At 40.1% G+C, this 19,409-nt stretch overlaps 1 protein-coding gene across 2 annotated transcripts in view; it reads right to left on the bottom strand.

Moving 5' to 3' along the window:
• The window catches only part of SFR6 (sensitive to freezing 6), a 230,994-nt gene extending 225,313 nt beyond the window's left edge, over positions 1-5,681 (bottom strand). The window contains exon 1 of one of the 2 annotated variants that reach the window (XM_087680205.1): positions 5,261-5,681. In XM_087680205.1, the coding sequence (XP_087536331.1) occupies positions 5,261-5,448 (188 nt within the window). In that variant the 5' untranslated portion in view covers positions 5,449-5,681. The remainder of the gene's footprint in view (positions 1-5,260) is intronic. The other variant, XM_087680204.1, reaches the window with a different exon arrangement.
• Positions 5,682-19,409: the final 13,728 nt, after the last annotated feature.

Genomic DNA, 19,409 nt, shown 5'->3' with positions numbered 1-19,409 from the left:
ACAAGATTGAGGGTTGAAGATGGGCAACCCCCCCAAAGGAATGTATTTCTGCTCAACCCAAGTCCCTTAGGGAAGAGCTCAGTTACAATCAACCTGAGAGTGAGAAGAAGTAATTCTCACTCTCACAAGATCATGCAAAGATGTACAAACACACATGCATTATCTATTATGCAATGATAAGAACTGATTTCTTTACAGTATGAGAGAAGAAAAAGGGGAATTCAGCCTTTCTCCATCGTTGATCAGCAGTACAGGGATAGAGCTTGCTTCTTGTAGCTAAAATGGAAGAAAGAGCTCAAGAAGGAGGTGCTGTAATGAATTTACAGGCTTGCTGTCTTGTAAAACAGCAGTGATAAAAGAGGGAATATGGAGGAATTTGATAATGGAGAAGTGGGGGATGATGATGGGGATGGATGGGGGCAGTTTCTGGCTATCTGTGGGTGCTGTACATGAGTTTACAGTAAAGAAAAATGATGCTCAATGAAGAAAAACGAGCTCTTATTTATAGGAGAGGGGAGAGCTAGTACAAAAGGGGAAAGTGGAGTAGCACAAGACAAGTGTCCAGCCACATGTCATGAGATGTGACAAGTGGTGGGACACTTGGAAACTTGTGTGACAAGTGTCTTGACACTTGTCTCTTCTTTATGGCCTTCCTTTTTGGGTTGAATACTGTCAAGAATAGAAACAACCAAATTTAGTAAGCACAGTCAGAGTACAGAACTTACTATTTTTAGAATGACATCCCTATTTTTTAGGACTAGCATTTTTAGGCTAATTCGAGGCTCCTAAAATTTAGGGACCTCCTAAAATTTAGGGATCTCCTAGAATTTAGGGACCCCCCCAATATGGGTATCATATGAAAGCTTTTTCCGTGTACATCGCAAAAATGGTATCCGAATCTTCATGTGACTTTCCTATGCAAAGAAATGTGCATTTCAAGCTTTCAGCCCACACATGCACATTATACAAGCATTTCATGATCATGCCATCTCGTTGATTGTAACTGTCTGTTCTGGTGGATCTAGCCCACACTTCAAGGCATCAATCCTTTCTGTGTGCGAGTCTAACCCTGATATGCGTGAGTTCTAGTCACAGGCGCCCAATCGGGTCATATAGGTGGAAGTGTGAACTATCTTTTCTCTAACCCACCATGTGGGTCCACCATAACCTGTGACCACTCATCAGTGGCCAGCTCCAATGCACTTTTCTTTATATCTAATTAGTGCAAAGGAAATAAATTTAATAAATCATTATATAGATAAATTAATGAAAAAGGATACAAATTCTGTTTCTATAGAGTTGTGACAAGAAATGTCAGTCTTTTCTATAAAACATTTTGCTATATCTGTCTAGGAATGAGTCTATACACAAAGAGCCTGTAGAAGAGCTAACCTTAAAGCAACCATTGTTAAGTTGATGAATGTCAGTCGAAAAGACAAAGAGAACATATGAGACTACATTAGACATGTGAGGAGTCTCTACAAGAGGATAGCTATAGAGTTGAGTGACACAATGAGAGAGTGGTATCCATTGTATTCATTTAACGAGATCTATAATGAAGAACTCTATAAGGCCTTAGCAAGCAACTCAAACCTACAAGGGTTACACAGCAGGGGAGCAACACGCTCAGAGTATCGTGCCTCCAAGAATCTCTTGATGAAGAGGTCCTTTAGATGAGTGAAGTTATTGCGTTCAGCATTATGAAAATTAACATCCAATAGAGCTGCTCCCCCCATCCTTTTAGGAGTAGACACGTGTTGCCATGAAGTCCACACTTGACCCAAGCGATTTCTTTCTTCTTCCATAACATAAATCGGATAGGTTGGACCAATTCCAATAGAGACTTGTTAGTCCAAGGAAGCAAAGGCAAGAAAAACGAAATCATGCTGATCATAATGCATTATGCAACTTTAAGTCTCACATAGAGAGACCAGCCTTGTGACTTCCAGTACACAAACCGATCATGAATACGAGATGCCATCCAATCCAACAAGGCACGAGGAGCCACCTCCACCCCAATAGGATAACCCAAGTGTCTAGTCATATTCCCCTTGGGAATCACAATACCATTCCAACCCAAAGCTTGCAAATCATTTTCTGTACAAGAGATCAGAGTGGATTTTTGAGCATTAATATATAGTCTTGATGCCATAGCAAAAAGTTTCCACGCAACCATTGCCCGATTAACATTGGAGTGATCAGCCTTAAGAAACATAAAGGAATCATCTGCCAAAGATTAACCCACAAGTTGGGCCCCACTGGGAAGAGACAAGCCAATGATCTCACCTTGATTGGCCAACTTATCCAACAAAGAGAGCATCGGGTGAGTAACTAATCCAAACAACAAAGGACTGAGAGGGCAGCCTTGACGGACATAGGGGGATAAGGTAATTTCATTAGTAATGCCTCCATTAAGTGCAATATGGGCCAATGCCCCCTGACCAATAGTATCCACAAGAGAAACCATATGTGGCCCAAAACTCAAGGTGAACATTAGCTGCCTCAAAAAAGACCAACTTACATGATCAAATGCATTTTCAACATCAAGCTGAAGCATGACCACCTGCTAGCCTAAAGCTTTTGCAAAGTCAATCCCCAGTTGAACATTCAAAATATTATACATTATATTCCGACCCTTAATGAAACCGTATTGGCGAGAATGAACCAAATGCGGAAATACTTTTTGCAATCTGTTGGCAATGATTTTTTAAAAGATTTTGTATAAAGAGCCCATAACAGAAATGGGTCTCCATTGTTTCAAAGAAGTAGGAGAGGGAACCTTGGGCAATAACCAAATGACTGCAATCTTCGAGTCTGAAGACATAACACCGGAATTCCAAACTTGCTAACATAGGCGTGTCAACGGGTCCTTAAGTTGCTCAACATTGGTTGAAAACAACTCATTAGGAAGGCCATCCCAACCAGGGCTTTTTCTTTTAGGCAAATGGGACAATACCTCTTCCACTTCATCTTCTGAAATATCCGCCTCCATTAAGGCTACCCATTGTGGCTGAACTTGATTACTAACCAGATCACAAATGTATCTACCAGCAGAGTGAACAGCGTCCGACAGAATCTCATGAGGGCCCAACAATGATTTGTAAAAATCTACACACATTTAAATGATGGATGCAGGTTCTGTCACCATAACACCTTGTTCATCCTTCAGACACATAATTTTTCCCACCCTACAGATTATTGACACTAAGATCTACCTCTACCTCTGTTATTGTCATGAGGAAAATTCCAGCAATCAAGCAACAAAAAAAATTTGTGGCGAAATAATCCATTGCAACTTGAAGTCATTGTATCGTTTATCAAGTTTTGTTTTGGCTTTCCTTAAGAAGATCATGTATTCCCTGTGCATAGCTTGCATAGCTTGCATAGCTTTTGTCTTGGTTATGTTAAGAGTCAGAGAGAAGAAGATATATATAATATAGTATATTATACACAAAACTGGCTCGGCGGGATAAATTCTGTTTCTGTAAAGATTGAACTCCGCCTGTCAACCATTCAATGCCAGATAGCAAGTCATCTATAGTATCTCCCAATTGGCATAAAGACAACGAACGGGCCAAAAAAGATTGTGCATACAGCAATTCAGTGCGTAAAATGGAAGCATGCTGAATACCAAACTGTCTAGATAACATACGCGCATTATCCCTAAAAATCGGCCATGCTTCCAATCCTTCTGATAGGACCCTGGAACGAAAGGAGTCAATTATTCGCTGAATACATTTCAAAAACTGATTTTGCAAGAGAAAAGATTGATTGAAACGAAGAGGCAAGCGAGCCAGGAGAGCCTTATAGGCATGAACAGGTCAATGTGTCATTTCCAAGATCAAAGGATGGTGATCACACACCACACACATATATATACAGGAATGGAAACGGGAATGGGAACCCCCCGAAATGGGGGAGGGAACGGGAACTATGCAGCCTACTGCCAGCTGCCAAATGGCAGGCAGCACCTACATTTTGTTGTTCCTGCTGAAGTACAGCCTGCCACGTCAGTCTGCAGCCTGTGTTTGGTTGATGCAGCTTGTCACCCAGCTGCCTCAATGGATAGTCCTATCTAATTAAGCGTGCAAGGAAAGAGGGGTCGATGACCCCATCATTCAACACGACCCGCAAAGAAGCATCAGCACTAATACTATATATCAATTGAGACATGTGGCCCAAAACCCATGATGTGCATAAGCTCTACAAGAAAGGACTAGTCCAAATAATCAAAAGCTTTTTCCAAATCCAGCTGTACCAATACCACCTCCTGATTGGAATGCTTGGCATATTCAATTCCCAGCTACACATTCAACACATTATGCAAAATCTTTTCACCCCTTGATGAATCCATACCGATTGGGATACACAATATCAAGCAAATGCTTATGCAGGCGGTTGGCCAACACTTTTAAGAAATTTTATTCGCCAATGTTTCAACATTGACAGAGAAGGCACTTTCAGGATCAATTTAATAACTCTCTCCTCTCATGATGCTGACATACCTCCTGTTTCCAAAACCTGTTGACACCAAACAAGTGGCATAGATCTCAAAGAATTCATTAGTGAGGCCATATCAACCCGGGCTTTTATCCATGGGTAAATGCAATAAGACATCCATGACCTCATCCTCCCTAATGTCACTCTCCCGTGCAACCTGCACGTCAAATGAATCATGGTCCCTGACTAAAGCATAAAAAGCCAAACAGGCCTTGGAAATCTGCTCAGAGGGGATCAGAGCAAGCCAAGAAGATCCAGAAATAATTTGAGCACAAGTGAACAATGGACTGCGAATTTGTAGCCATGTGGCCCTTTGGGTGCTGGAATCTAACCATGTTCTCTCGGGCAAGGGAAGGATGCAAACTCCACAAAAAATTATGAGACTAGCAAGAGCCATATTGTAAATTTTCAGTCAAAGAATTCTGTTTAGCTCTCTCTCTCTCTCTCTCTCTCTCTCTCTCTCTCTCTCTCTAGGTTAATCATCTACTCGTGTAAGAAGATGATGTTGATGGTGTGTGTGTGCTTGTGTGGGCGCGTTGTGTGCGAATGCTAACCATGTCATTTTAATCTGATCACAGAAATTGGGGCCATAGCTGGTCAATCCTGTTTGTGAGAGAAGAGGTTAATCCTTTATGTGTTTGTGAGAGACCGTGTGTGTGTGTGTGTGTGTGTGTGAATGCTAGCCGTGCCCTTTTAATCCAATTCACGGAAATTGACGTCCTTTCAATCCGATTCACGAAAAATTAAGGCCATAAGCTACCTGAAGGTTCTCCGAAGCTCGGCAAAATTGGCTTTCTTGAACTGTGGCGTACGCAGAGAGACATGGAGGACGGTGCCTGCCATGCTATCCTCCTCATCTTCGTCTCCTTCGGAAGCATCGAGCCGTCTTGGACAGTGATAATGAGCCCGGGGAGTGGCTTCGGGTTCAGTTTCTTCTTTTGCGTTCATTTTTCTTTTTCTTTAGATCAATTCTGGAGCTGCGCAGCACGGGACACAGACGGACGGACAGAGGTCTTCCCTACTACCGCAAAACACTAGCGCTTGTGCCACTTCAACACCTGAGCTCCTGTCCGAATGAATGCGAGTCTGGCTTTATATAACTATACTAACTGTGTTGCTAAGAACGGGTCGCTAAGGCATTTAGAGCCACGCCACTCGCACGTCACAATATGGACTTGACATAGTCCTGGCTTGTTTCTTTCGCCACGTTCTACCCTCCTTGTCCTACATTTATGTGCTTTTTTCACCTCTCTCTCTCTCTCTCTCTCTCTCTCTCTCTCTCTCTCTCTCTCCGCATGTCTAGTGTTTTGGTGTTTGTGAGAGCATATGCCTTTTGAATGAGATAAGACTTCTGAATACTAAATGGAGGATAAACCTCAAACCAATTTGATTCGCACAATATGGGCAATTTGTAGGATCAATTTATGGGCTTCTATTGCAAGAGGGAAATACAAGTATTTCCTTACTATCTGAATTTTATGGGCATACTGTTAGGGCATCCTCAACTTCTAATTACAAGAAGCCCAAGAAGAGGTTCAAATTGTACCATATTTTTGAGTTGGAGAAAGTGGTAGGAGCAAGGCACAGGCAAGAAGCCATGTGCAAAGAAACAAATTGTTGCGCTGTGGGTTGTGCATGCGTGCAAGGGATGCCATGGATGAATGGGATAAGAGTTTAGACAAAGCATACTTGGGTTAGGGCAAGCAAAGCACTTGAAGTCATTGGTGTTGTAAGCTAGTGTGCAGAGCACTGTGCCCTGTAGAGGTCCTCTAACAGTCCAAGAGCACACACATCAACTCTTCTTCTTCTTCTTCTTCTTCTTCTTCTTCTTCTTCTTCTTCTTCTTCTTCTTCTTCTCTCTCTCTCTCTCTCTCTCTCTCTCTCTCTCTCTCTCTCTCTCAAGCAACGTGATGTTGAAAATAAAGGGCCGCCTTGCCTTTTATACATGCACGAGTGGGAATGCACCCTTAGCACTTGTATTTTACATATATCAATCTCAAAAACCTAAAAGAGGTGCAACTCTTTTGTACCCACACATCGTGCATCTCACACTCTCTACTGTTGCTCACGTTTTGTCCTCTCTCTGCCATTGTCTTGCTAACCATCGCATCTCCTCTATGCATCTGACTCTTCAAACTAGTATCAAAGCATCAATCATCCGCGAGCACACTTCTCGGAGTTCGCTCGAGCTATGTCAACTCACCCACGCATAGAGAACAAGAAGTTGCCTTCAATTTTGATCAGTCTGCAAGTCACATAAGACACGCAAACTAGGCGAAGGTCATAGGCAGGTTGTAGGTTGAAATCAGTTTGCAGGTTGTTGGTTGCAATCACTGGTGCAAGTTCAGCACAAGTCACACAGAGCTATCTAGTTGTTAGGTGGCAGCTTTTCTGGTCAACGCAAGTGCCCAATAGTCAAGCATCAATTTCAGTGGCAATTCCCAAGCAAGATGCCAATCCCGTGCAGTAGCTACATCGATAGTCCATGTTATTCTAAAACAAAAATTACATTTTTTTAAAGATTCGCCCATTGGCAAATTTTGCGAACTACCATGCACGTGTAAGCACATTGACAAATCTCATAGATTGTGCATGCATTTACTCCCGGAATTTGAGACTTCTGTGATATGCTCGAAGATTTTACTTGGCTAAGTAAAATTTCTAAAATTTGCATACATTTAGGTCTCAGAAATTGGGGCCTTTGATGTATTTGTGAAAATTGCACACTGACAAGTACAATTTCTTGAAATTTTGACACATTAGACCCCACGTAATTTGAGGCTTTTACAAAATTTTCAACATTGTGTTAAATTTGGTCTTGATATGCACTTGCAGTACAAATTCTGTGCAAATTGAGCACATTGGACCCCCGGCAAATTTGGGACTTTTGCAAAATTTGTGAATTTTTGGTAAAATTGGATTGTGGAATCTACTCAATAGTGATGCACTTGGAGTAGAAATTGCAACTAAAATTTAGGATTTCTCATGCAATTGATATATTAGCCTATGGCACAACTACAATTACTTACGATGTGCAGTAGCACACATTTTGTGACTTTGAAATTTGATTTGCATATCTGAATTTTCTACAATTACTTGGTTTTTCATTGCTAGTTGGTACTTGTTTTGTGCCTTGGTCATTTGTGTGACAATTAGGCTTACATTTGTTGACTTTTGAGTCATTTTTGGGTTGTAAATCATGGCTGGTAGCTGTGATAGTAGCAATCTTTTGCACATTAAGAAGCTTGAGGGTACACACAATTTTGCTATATGGCAAAAGCAGTGCTATAATGTCTTGGTGTAGAAGAAACAAGTGAAGCCCATAAAGACAAAAGGGGTAAAACTAGCAACCATGGGTCAAGATGAGTGGGATGAGTTAAATGAGCTTGCACACTCTACCATATAGCTATCTGTATCAGACACCTTGCTATTTAACATAGAGAAATTGAAATCTAATTATGATATGTGGCAAAGACTTGAGGAGTTATATGCTCAGAAAAGTGCAACAAGCAAGGTTTATTGGTTAAAAGATTGATGGACCTTCTTGTAAAGGAAGGTACAACTATGTGTGTACATTTGAATGAGCTAAACTCTATTTTCAGCCACCTGATGGCTTTGGAGTTCAAGGCAACATTTTTGCTATGCACTTTGTCTGAAAGTTGGGACACTTTTAGGACAGTAATGAGTAACTCAAACGCTATGTTGTTATATTTAGATGTGAAGAGCTCTTTGCTCATGGAAGAGCTAAATAGGCAAAATAATTTAGCAAACAAGTTCTCCAATGCAATGCATACAAGAGGTAGATCCCAATAGAGGGGTAAGCCTGAAAACAAAGCACAGAGCAAGTCTCGTGGAAATAATGTAGAGTGCCATTATTGTGGTAAGAAAGGGCACTTCAAGCGGGATGGCTTTAAGTGGAAGAAAAAGAAGAACAAGGGCAAAAGCATTGATGATAGTAAAGATAAGAAAAAGGACAGCCAACATGCAAAGAATAGCAGTGTGAAGATAGAGGAAGTTAATGTAATCAACCATGAAAGTGATAGTGGCAATGATGTATGCTTTGCTTCCTCTTTTAGTGCACATTCATTGATTGCAGATTCTGATGATGACATGCACACTTGGATTCTTGATTCAGATGCGTCATTCCATGTGACACCACACTATGAGTGGATTTCATACTATAATAGTGGTAAACATGGTGTTGTCCACTTGGGGAACAACTATGCATGTGACATTGCAGGGATTAGCAATGTGCAATTGGCATTTCAACATGGTTCAATGTTTACCTTAACCCAAGAAGAGCTTAATAAGCACAATACAGCTAGATGATGAAGGCTATATCACCACTTTTGGGGATGGCAAATGGAAGATATGTAAGGGATCTAGGATTGTTGTTAATAAAGGCTCTAAGAGTGACACTATGTATCCATTACATGTATCTAGTGTGTGTGACCATGTTGTCGTTATAACTGAGTAGCCAAGTGTGTCTTTGTGGCATAGCAAGTTGAGGCATATGAGTCAAATTGGAATGAAAGTACTTTCTTGTTTGGATTATTTACCGTGTTTAAGGTATGATGATTTTGATCATTATGATCATTTCATATTTGGTAAGCATACTTAAACATTGCATAAAAAGTCTATTTCGTTAAAATCTTCATCCTTAGAGTTGGCACATTCAAATATATGTGAGATGCTAGGGTTTTCTCTAGGAAAAAATAAATATTTTATCACATTTGTTGATGATGCCACACACAAAGTATAGGTTTATCCAATCTATCACAAAGATGAGGCATTAGATAAGTTTGAAATTTTCATGCTACTTTATTGAAAATATGACCAATAAGACATTAGAGTATCTTTGCTATAACAATGGTGGGGAATATGTGTCAAAAGCCTTTTAGGCCTTTTGTGATAGCAAAGGGATAAAGAGGGAGCTCATGGCCCCTTAGAATCATTCCCAAACTGGTATTGCAGAGTGTATGAATAGGACTATTCAGGAGAAGGTTTGTGCCATGTTGTCTCATGCTACGTTTACCCATGGATTTTGGGTAGAGGCTATTAAGATATTTATAGACTTGATAAATCAATCACCACTGAACATGCTTTTGGGGGGAGAGAGCCCCTCAAGAAGTGTGATCAGGTAAGCCACCTTTGTATGCACACGTGAGAGTGTTTGGATGTGAGGCATTTGTGCATATACGCAAGGAACAATGTAGCAAATTGGAGCTAAAGTCCTATAAATTCATTTCCTAAGATATGGTGATGAGGGTGAAATGGGGTATAGATTTTGGAGAAAATGAAAATTGTACATAGCAATGAGGTTATCTTTCGAGAAGATTACATGCATAACTAGCCCGAAAAGACTAAGGAAGTTAGAAGGGTTGTGTTCCAGGAAGAGATACCTGTAGGATAGCAAAGAGTACATGTTGTCAATAGCAAATACCTACTGTAAATGACCTGATAAATGCATGGAATGATGTGGAAATTAATCAGCAAGAAGTTGCCCACGATATACCACAGCTTCAACAAGAAAATATACCATTAGAATAGTGGGAACAATTAGGATAGGATGTTGAACCATTTGAGCATCAAGTTGTTAATGTAGATTTACATGCTAAATAGCCAACAAACATTGATCATTGGGTCCGTATATCAACCAAAAATACGAAACATCCAAGTTGGTTTCTTCTTGGTGCAAATTATGTTGCTAATTATGTCATGTTGATAAATTGTGGTGAACCGTCATGCTTCAAGGAAGTAATGGATAGAGAGAACAACAAGAAATGGCATAAAGTTATGTTGTTAGAGATGGAGTCTCTAAAGAAGAATGGTACTTGGGATTTGGTGCATTTTACCTAAGGGGTAGAAAGTCCTACCATGCAGATGGGTTTACAAGATGAAGGTCACTTTCGGTTCCTCGCCAAAGTACAAAGCACGACTTGCTGCAAAGGGGTACAAATAGGAACATGGGACTCATTTTGATGAGATCTATTTCTCCTATAGGCAAGATGACTACTTTGTGAGCCATATTGGTCTTGGTTGCATGTGAGGGTATGAAACTCATTTAGATGGATGGGAAGACTGCTTTCTTACATGGTGATTTGCATGAGGACATATATATGCAATAGCCAAAAGATTTTGTGGCCAAGGGGTAGGAAAAGATGGTATGTAAACTCAACAAAAGCTTGTATGGGTTGAAATAGGCACCGCATGTATGGCATCATAAGTTTGATACATTCATGTAATCTCAAGGATTCAAAAGGATTCAAGTGGATCACTACTTATATACCAACAAGGCAATAGATGGCAGCCTTATTATGTTGGTTTTGTATGTGGATGACATGCTGATTGGTAGCAGGATGTTCATGTTTTGGATACATTGAAGCAAAATGTACACATTAGTTTTAACACAAAGGATCTAGGTGAGGCAAATCACAGTCTTTGCATGTGTATACTTAGAGACAGATTGAAAGGTCTTCTTTATGCATCACAACAAGAGTATGTATCCAAGATTTTGCAGTGTTTTAATATGGAGGGGGGAAAGCAATTGGCATGCCATTGCCTCCATATGTGAAACTCAGTGCATGAGACAAACCTACATTTGATGATGAAAATACTGAAATGGCCAAGATTTTGTATGCTTCAACTATGGGTAGCTTGATGTGTATGTTATGGTTGTTGCATATCCTAACATAGCATTTGCAGTGGGAATGGTAAGCAGGTACATGGCACATCCTAGTAGAAAGCATTGGGAAGTAGTGAAATGTATCATGAGATATCTTAAGGGCACAAAGGATTTGTGTATTTGCTTTGGAAAGCAGAGGTATCTATTATTGGCTTTATGGATGCAGACTATGTTGGTCATGCTGACTACAGAAAGTGTACTTTAGAGTAGGTGTTCATCTTCACAGGAGTAGTTTCCTAGATCTCTAGGCTATAGAAGCATATTGCATTGTCTACTACAGAGGCAAAGTATGTGGCTGCCCCACTGAGGCACGCAAGGAGGCTTTGTTAATTTCACATTTGGTGGGAGAGCTTGGCATTACCAAGACCCTTGTTCTCCATTGTGATAGTTAGACTGCTATCATGTTAGTAGCAAACCCCATTTTCATGCAAGGACAAAGCACATATGGGTGAAGTATCACTTTATTAGGGATGTACTTGATAGTAAAAGCATTGAGCTTGGTAAGGTACATACAAATGATAATATTGCAAATCTTCTCATAAAGGGTCTTTGAGCTCTATAACCAATAAATGATGGGAGTTGGATAGTATATGTATTTTAGCTTTGTACATACTTAGACTTAGCTAATTCTTTTCCTCATCCTTAAGGCACGTTGGCTTTAGGTGGGAGGTTATGGGGAATAAAGGGCCACCGTGCCTTTTATGTGTGCACAAGTGTGAATGCACCCTTAGTACTTGTACTTTACATATATCTATCTCAAAAACCTAAAAGAGGTATAACTCTTTTGTACCCACACATCGTGTATCTCACACTCTCTACTCTCTACTACTACTCACGTTTTTCTCTCTCTCTATCATTGTCATTGTTGACCATCACATCTCCACTGTGCAACATCGAACTCTTCAGGCAAAGGGGTGAAAGAAGGCTGATGCATGTGTGGGATACCTTCTAAAAAGGGACCGTGAATAGGAAAATGATCTCACTTGACCACCACATTGAGATTAAGTGGGCTAGGCAAGACATGCCTACTTGTCTGCACTAAGTCCCACTAGTTTGGAAAGAAGTCCAAGCAATGTAGCCACATGAAGATCATTATGACTCCCATGACCATGCCCACATCTTACGACCTGGGTGTGTCCTGGCCCTTAAAACCTCTTTCTCCACCTCCCCCCTTTCTCTCTTTCTCTTCAAATATCACCTTCTATTCTATATATTATTTTAAAGTCTATTTTACAAATTATTTATAGTTTTGCCATAGGGATGCCAAACTAACCAAAAGGACCACAAGCTTATGTAGCACGAGGAGAAAAAGTTTGGTATTCAAGAAATAAGGAGGGCTTTTTCTCAAAGGGTGAATAGGGGTTTTTTTAATAAATATAATCTCCTCTCTCTCTCTCTCTCTCTCTCTCTCTCTCTCTCTCTCTCACACACACACACACACACACACACACACACACACACACACACACACACACACAAAATTGAACATAGGATATGATCATGGAAAGGGAAAAGGTGAACCTTTGAAAATTTATATGTGGCTCTTTCTCTTTCTCTCTCTATCTCTCTCTCTCCTTTTTCTAGAGAGAGAAGTTTTTTTAATTAGGCGTGAAATAGTATAATATTTTATAGTCAGACATGGGCATGCAATGTGTACATACTTTATAAGCATCTAAAAATGTGCATACACTATCAAAAAAAGAGTCGAATTTCCTTTTTCATTGAACATATGGGATGGGATAATAATTTCAATGATTGAACATGTTCATGCAATATATGCATACTCTAAAACAGCACATGAATGCACGTAGACTTAAAAAACACATGAATAACACATGCACGAACACATATGCACATGAATGTTTATATATACACGTGTGTGTATATATGCATATATGCTCATATACACATAAACATATATAAATAAGACACACACACATGCACGCACACACACACACACACACACACACACACACACACACACACACACACACACACACACACACACACACACACACACACACACACACACACACACACACAGGATACACATTTACAAATATGCACAAACGCACATATTTTGGCATACACATCCACACATAAATATATACATATACATATGCGTGCAATGCATACATACATGTGCATACATACATATAGATTTGTATGTGCAAAAATTACATAGCACAAGGAATAGAATCTAAGCAAGGAGTAGAGAACACACAGCAAATATGAGAAGAATAGAGATTGCTTTAATTTCAAATGAACTGATACAAAGATGGTTCTATCCACCCGTGTGCTTCCACTGTGAATCTTAGATGGCGATCTAGAAAAATGATAGGTAAAGAGCTTGGGGTAGCTAGAAGAACTCTAATTGGGTGAAAGACAAATTGATGATAGCTTTAGACGATAGCTTACAAAATTTGTTCTCAAAATGGGGGGACTTCAAACCCTAGTGGTTGAGCCCTCCTATAGCCCATCCACTAGCTCCCATGTGTCATTTTTCATGATGTTGTCTTTGTCGGCTAGAAATACAGGGCAACACTCTATTTGATGCTTTTATGGTCAGCTTTGTTAGTCTTATGATGTGCTCGGTTATGTTGGGGTGATATCTACATGTATGGGAATGTTGTGCCCATGTTATGGATTGGATTTGGAGCTTATTTTGGTATTAAAATAGCTTGTTTTGACAGTGTATTCACTGCTGTACACAACAAGGATAAATCTCTTTTAACAGGGATTTTATATGCCTATTGCTTCTGGCAATGATTCGGGTGTTCTATATGCACTACTAATGTGTACCATTGATGCTAGTACATTTGGTATATCATATGCCCATGATTTGAGGTGGCTTTGAGCTTGATTTGAGGACTGATTTACTCATTTTAACATTGAATTTACTATTGTAATAACTAGGGTTGAAGCCTATTTGGTTAGTGTATGCTCTACCTATTGGTCACAGGTGCTTCCTGTGTGACTCATATGACTACACAAATGTATACGGAGGTTGGAACATGTCTTGTATTGCTCCAGAATGCCTTTTGAGCTTTGATCGAGCTCCATCTTGGTTGGCATTTGATTGACATTGGTCTACAATGGCCTGCTTTGTGAGTCATTATGCCTATGGTCTATGCTTGAGCCTTCAGTATATGCTTTGGCGCATATGTTCGAATTGCATGCTCCTTACATTATCTGTGTTTGATTGCCACTTGGAGCTTTAGTTGGGCATTCGTTTGCATACTTTGGAGCTCTTGGATGCTTATTTGGGTTGTCAGAGATTTGACATTGACAGTTACATAATGTACTAGATGTTATGGGTGATGCTTGATCGGTCTCTTGCTCTAGATGCTTCATTGATATACAGTCTTGGCTCCATAATGCCTTATGTATCCACATGCTATCTTTCGATTGACATCAATCTTTCTGCTAGTGGGAGCTTCATGCTATCTCTAGATATTGCAAAGCTTATGGTGTATGCAGTTGAGCTTCTTGAGTAGATAAGACCGGGATCTCTTACATGTCTATGCTCTTGATAGATATTTGTTTGCATTGGATGCTTTTGGGCTGATTTGATCCATCTTCTCTTTGAGCATATACTGACCTTTGTCAAGTCCTATCAGTTAGGTAGCATACACCTAGCTTGGATTACTCTCTAAGTTCTTTATGCCAGGGCTTGTATCCTTTTACTGACATCAATTGCTCTGACACATTTGGGTGTTTGGCTCATGGTTCTTGGCTACTAAAGTGTTTGTTACATACTTGCTTCATGCAAAATCTACCTAGCAGTCATAGTTGACTTTTGGATCACTGTTAGCTCATTGTTTACTCTCTTTTTTCCAATGTTGTTTTATGATTTATTACAACAAGCTATTTTATGCAAATGTGATGTATTTATTGAGCTTAATCATGTCATTTTGATGTACTTTTGGTACTATTTGGTGGACAACTGGTTATTTTAGTAGTTTCTCTTATTTTTAGCTTGTTTTGGTAGTGGTTTGGCTTGTTTACTACTAATTACAATGTGATGTATTTATTGAGCAAACCTGTCATATTTGAGACTTCTAGTAGCCATAATTAGTGTCATGTGGATGTAGCAAGTCCCGTGGCGCAAAGAAAAGGGAAAAGAAAAAGTGTAGGAGAAATTTAATGATCACAACATTATACCTACAAAGTCAAGCATAAAGATTGAGGAGCTAAATGTCATGCATCGTGAGGAGTCCGATGGTGATTACATGTTAGCAGCCTCTTCATGTGATGCCTCTCAGTTGACCAAGGCTAAGTCTATGCATGCATAGTATTGGCTCTTGGATTTAGGTGTATTTTCATGTGATCCCCTACCATGAGTGGTTTCATACTTATCGCAGTGTATCTAGTATTATGTGCTTAGGCGATGATTGGTCTCTTGCTATTGTTGGCATTGGTGATGTCACTCTATAGTTTCTCAGTGGTACCACTTTTGTTCTGCATAATGTACATCATGTAACTACACTGACTAAAATTCTTATGTCTGTTGGGCAGCTTGATGATGCATGTTATCATATATGCTTTGGTAATTCTGCATGGATGATAACTCGTGGCTTGTTCTTGCAAGAGGTGTCAAGTCTGGTAGTCTCTACCCCTTGGTTGTATCTAGTACTATTGACCTTGTTCTTGCAAGAGGTGTCAAGTCTGGTAGTCTCTACCCGTTGGTTGTATCTAGTACTATTGACCATGTTTTTTCAGTGGGTTCTATCCCACATGTATCTCTCTGGCATACTCGTCTTGGGCATATGTCGCTTAAAGGAATGAAAATGCTTATTGCTTTGCAATATCTTTCACCTTTTGACTGCTTGCATTTTGAGTCATGTGATCATTGCAATATCTTTCACCTTTTGACTGCTTGCATTTTGAGTCGTGTGATCATTGTTTGTATGGTAGGCAGACTAGGAATTTGCATAAAAAGTATAGAATTCCATGCATGGGTGAGTCTTTGGCTCTTGTGTATTTAGATGTATGTGGACCTATGCCCTGTTAGCCATTAAGGGGTGTGAAGTACTTTGTCACATTTATTGACGATTATTTACGTAAGGTTTGGGCTTATCCCATAAAGCAGAAATCTGATGTCCTAGAAGTCTTTCACCATTAGCTTGCTTTAGTAGAGAACCAGTTTTGACATAGGTTGAAATGTCGAAGGACTAATAATGGGGGTGAGTATGTCTCATGTACCTTTGAGCAATTTTGTGCGACGAGTGGGGTATTAAGCATTAGTTGACCGCCCCTTACACCCCTCCTCAGAATGGTATGGCTGAGCGTATGAATAGGGCTATCTAGGAGAGGGTCTGCAGTATATGCTTAGCCAAGCAAGCTTACCACAACATTTTTGGGCTAAGGCAGTCTCTATCACCGTGCATCTCATTAACAGGTCACCTTGCAGTGGTATTGACTTCCAGGTTATCTTCCAGCCCGAGAAAGTTGTTGAGATACATAGGGTTATCTTTCAAGAGGAGTCCCCCTGCTCCCACACAACCAGCTAAATAGCCTACATCAGTAGTTGATCCTCATGGCTAGGATATTAGACAGGATGTTAGACATAGAATGTTGGATAGGTAGCACATCTTGAATTGAGGCGCTCTACTAAAGATAGACAACCTCATGACCATTATGAGCCCTCCATAAATTATGTATTGGTTACAAATGCAGGAGAACCTCTCACCTATGACGAGGTTATGAGTAGGGATGACAATCACTCTTGGGAGAGGGCTATGTAGTCTGAGATTGACTCCTTGCATAAGAGTCGTACGTGGGATTTGGTTTCTTTGCCTAGTGGCAAGAGGGCTTTGCCTTGCAAGTAGGTGTACAAGTTTAAAAGTACCCTTGGACACCCCACGCTAGTATACAAGGCCAAATTGGTAGCAAATAATTTTAAGTAGGAGCATGGTGTTGACTTTGATGAGGTCTTCTCTCCTGTGGTTAAGATGACCACCCTACGCTTAGTCTTGGCTTTGGTTGCACAGTTTGACTTGGACTTGTATCAGTTGGATGTTAAGACGACTTTCTTACATGGGGACTTGCATGATGAGATATACATGGAGTAGCCTAAGGGCTTTGTAGAGCCTGGCAGGAAACACCTAGTGTGCAGATTGAGGAAGAGTCTTTATGGCTTGAAGCAGGCACCTAGGGAATGGTGCCACAAATTTGATACATTTATGCAGCCACAGAGCTACAGCCATAGTGCCATGGACTTGTGCTTGTGCACGAAGAAAGCTCGTAATGGTTCATTACTGATGTTGGTACTTTATGTGGATGACATGCTTTTAGTAAGGAAAGCACATGATGAGCTAGATGCTCTTAAGGCTCAGCTCAAGAAGAGCTTTGAGATGAAAGATTTGGGATAGGCCTCTCATATACTTGGTATGCGCATTACATGTGACAGGTTTTAGGGACTACTCTATCTATGTCATAGAAGGAGTATATTCATAAACCTTGAGTGCTTCTCTATATGCAGGATGTGAAGACTATTGGCTATCCATTGCCTTCTCATGTGAAGGTATCATAGGCTGATTATCCACAAATAGATGAGCAGAGGGCCGAGATGGCTAAGATTCCCTATGCATCCGCAGTGGACAGTCTTATGTATGCTATAATAGCCACCTGTCTAGATATTGCATTTGCTATTGGTGTTGTGGCACTTTATATGGCTATACTTGGCAAGATGCATTGGGATGTTGTGAAGGGTATCATGAGGTACCTGAAGGGCATTGCTGATATGAGCATATGTTATGGCAGCCAGGGTATAGGAGTCATGGGATACATTGACTCTGACTATGCAAGACATACAGATAGTAGGAAGTCCACTTTTGTCTATGTGTTCACTTTTGCTAGAGGTGTTGTTTCATGGATGTCCAAGGTGTAGAAATACGCCAAGAATCCGGTCTTCCATATGAAGATGAAATACATTGAGGTGATGTATCACTTCATTCATGAGGTCATTGAGGATAGGTATGTTGACCTTGTCAAGATCTCAAGTGGCCAGAATCATGCTCTTGGGATAGGTTCATAGTGGACTACTTTGTTAGACATAAAGTGAAAGAACTTATATTCTCCTCCTCCATTGTATGTGGCTGCTCCTTGAACACCACATCACAGCTCGCTATGATCTTCTTTGCCTCTTGGTCATATAGATTGTAAGCCTTTTGCTCATCACTATAACCTAAGAAGATACATTTTGTGCCTTTTGGATTTAACTTGTTTCTCTTATCCTTTGGAACATGTGCACAACATTCACATCCAAAAGTTTTAAACTGTGAGATACATGGTTTCTTACCAAAATAGGCCTCATGAGGAGTTTTTCCCTAAAGAACCTTTGTGTAACTTCGATTGGGAATGTAAACTACAGTGTTAACAACTTTTGCTCAAAATCGGTTAGGTAATCCCTTGCCCTTAAGCATGCAGCTTGCCATTTTCACAATGGTGCAATTTTGATGTTCAACAACACAATTTTGCTGAGGTGTATGAGACATCTCTAATTGATGCTTAATCCCTTTACTCTTGCAAAAGTCTTCAAAATCCTTTGAGCTGAACTCACCACCACCATATGTTCTAAACTTCTTCACACTTTCCCCCATTTTCTCAATAAGTCTTAGCCATTCTTTAAACTTACCAAAAGGTTGAGCCTTATCACAAAGAAAGTACACCCACATCTTCCTACTATAGTCGTCGACGATTAATATAAAAAAAGAAGATCCTCCCAAGGCTTTTGCAGGCATTTTACTACATAAGTTAGTATGCATGAACTCAAGAGAATCCTTCACTCTGTTCTTGCTTTATTGTGGAAAAGCCTTTCTTTGTTGCTTGGCCATCATACAAGCTTCACATGGTTCCTTCATTTCAATTAATTACAGGTAGGTGAGTAACCATACCCTTGCTTATGCATCTCTTTCAATGATGCAAAACCAATGTGACCAAATCTTTCATGCCAAACTTTACTTGTGCCCACACCAATGGTGGTGGCTGTAAGAGCGCTTAGCTCATACATGTTGTTCCTCCTTTCTCCTTTGCCAACAACTTTGCTAGCACTGTTGATAATTTCTGCACTTGTCTTAGTGAACCTCACCTCATGGCCAAGATCAGTTTATGGAAGTAATTGATAGTTAGTAGATTTCTCTTAATCTCTAGAGCATACAACACATTTGAAAGATTCTTGAGTTCAGCATTTGCAGTAACAAAGGAAATAGTATTGTGTCCT

Source organism: Lygodium microphyllum, chromosome 6 (assembly GCF_053477565.2).
Source record: "Lygodium microphyllum isolate KBCC chromosome 6, Lygodium_microphyllum_v1.1.10, whole genome shotgun sequence".
In the NCBI taxonomy this organism is placed as follows: domain Eukaryota; kingdom Viridiplantae; phylum Streptophyta; class Polypodiopsida; order Schizaeales; family Lygodiaceae; genus Lygodium; species Lygodium microphyllum.
Note: the sequence above shows the minus strand (reverse complement) of the source record. Positions and strands in the feature narration are given on the sequence as shown.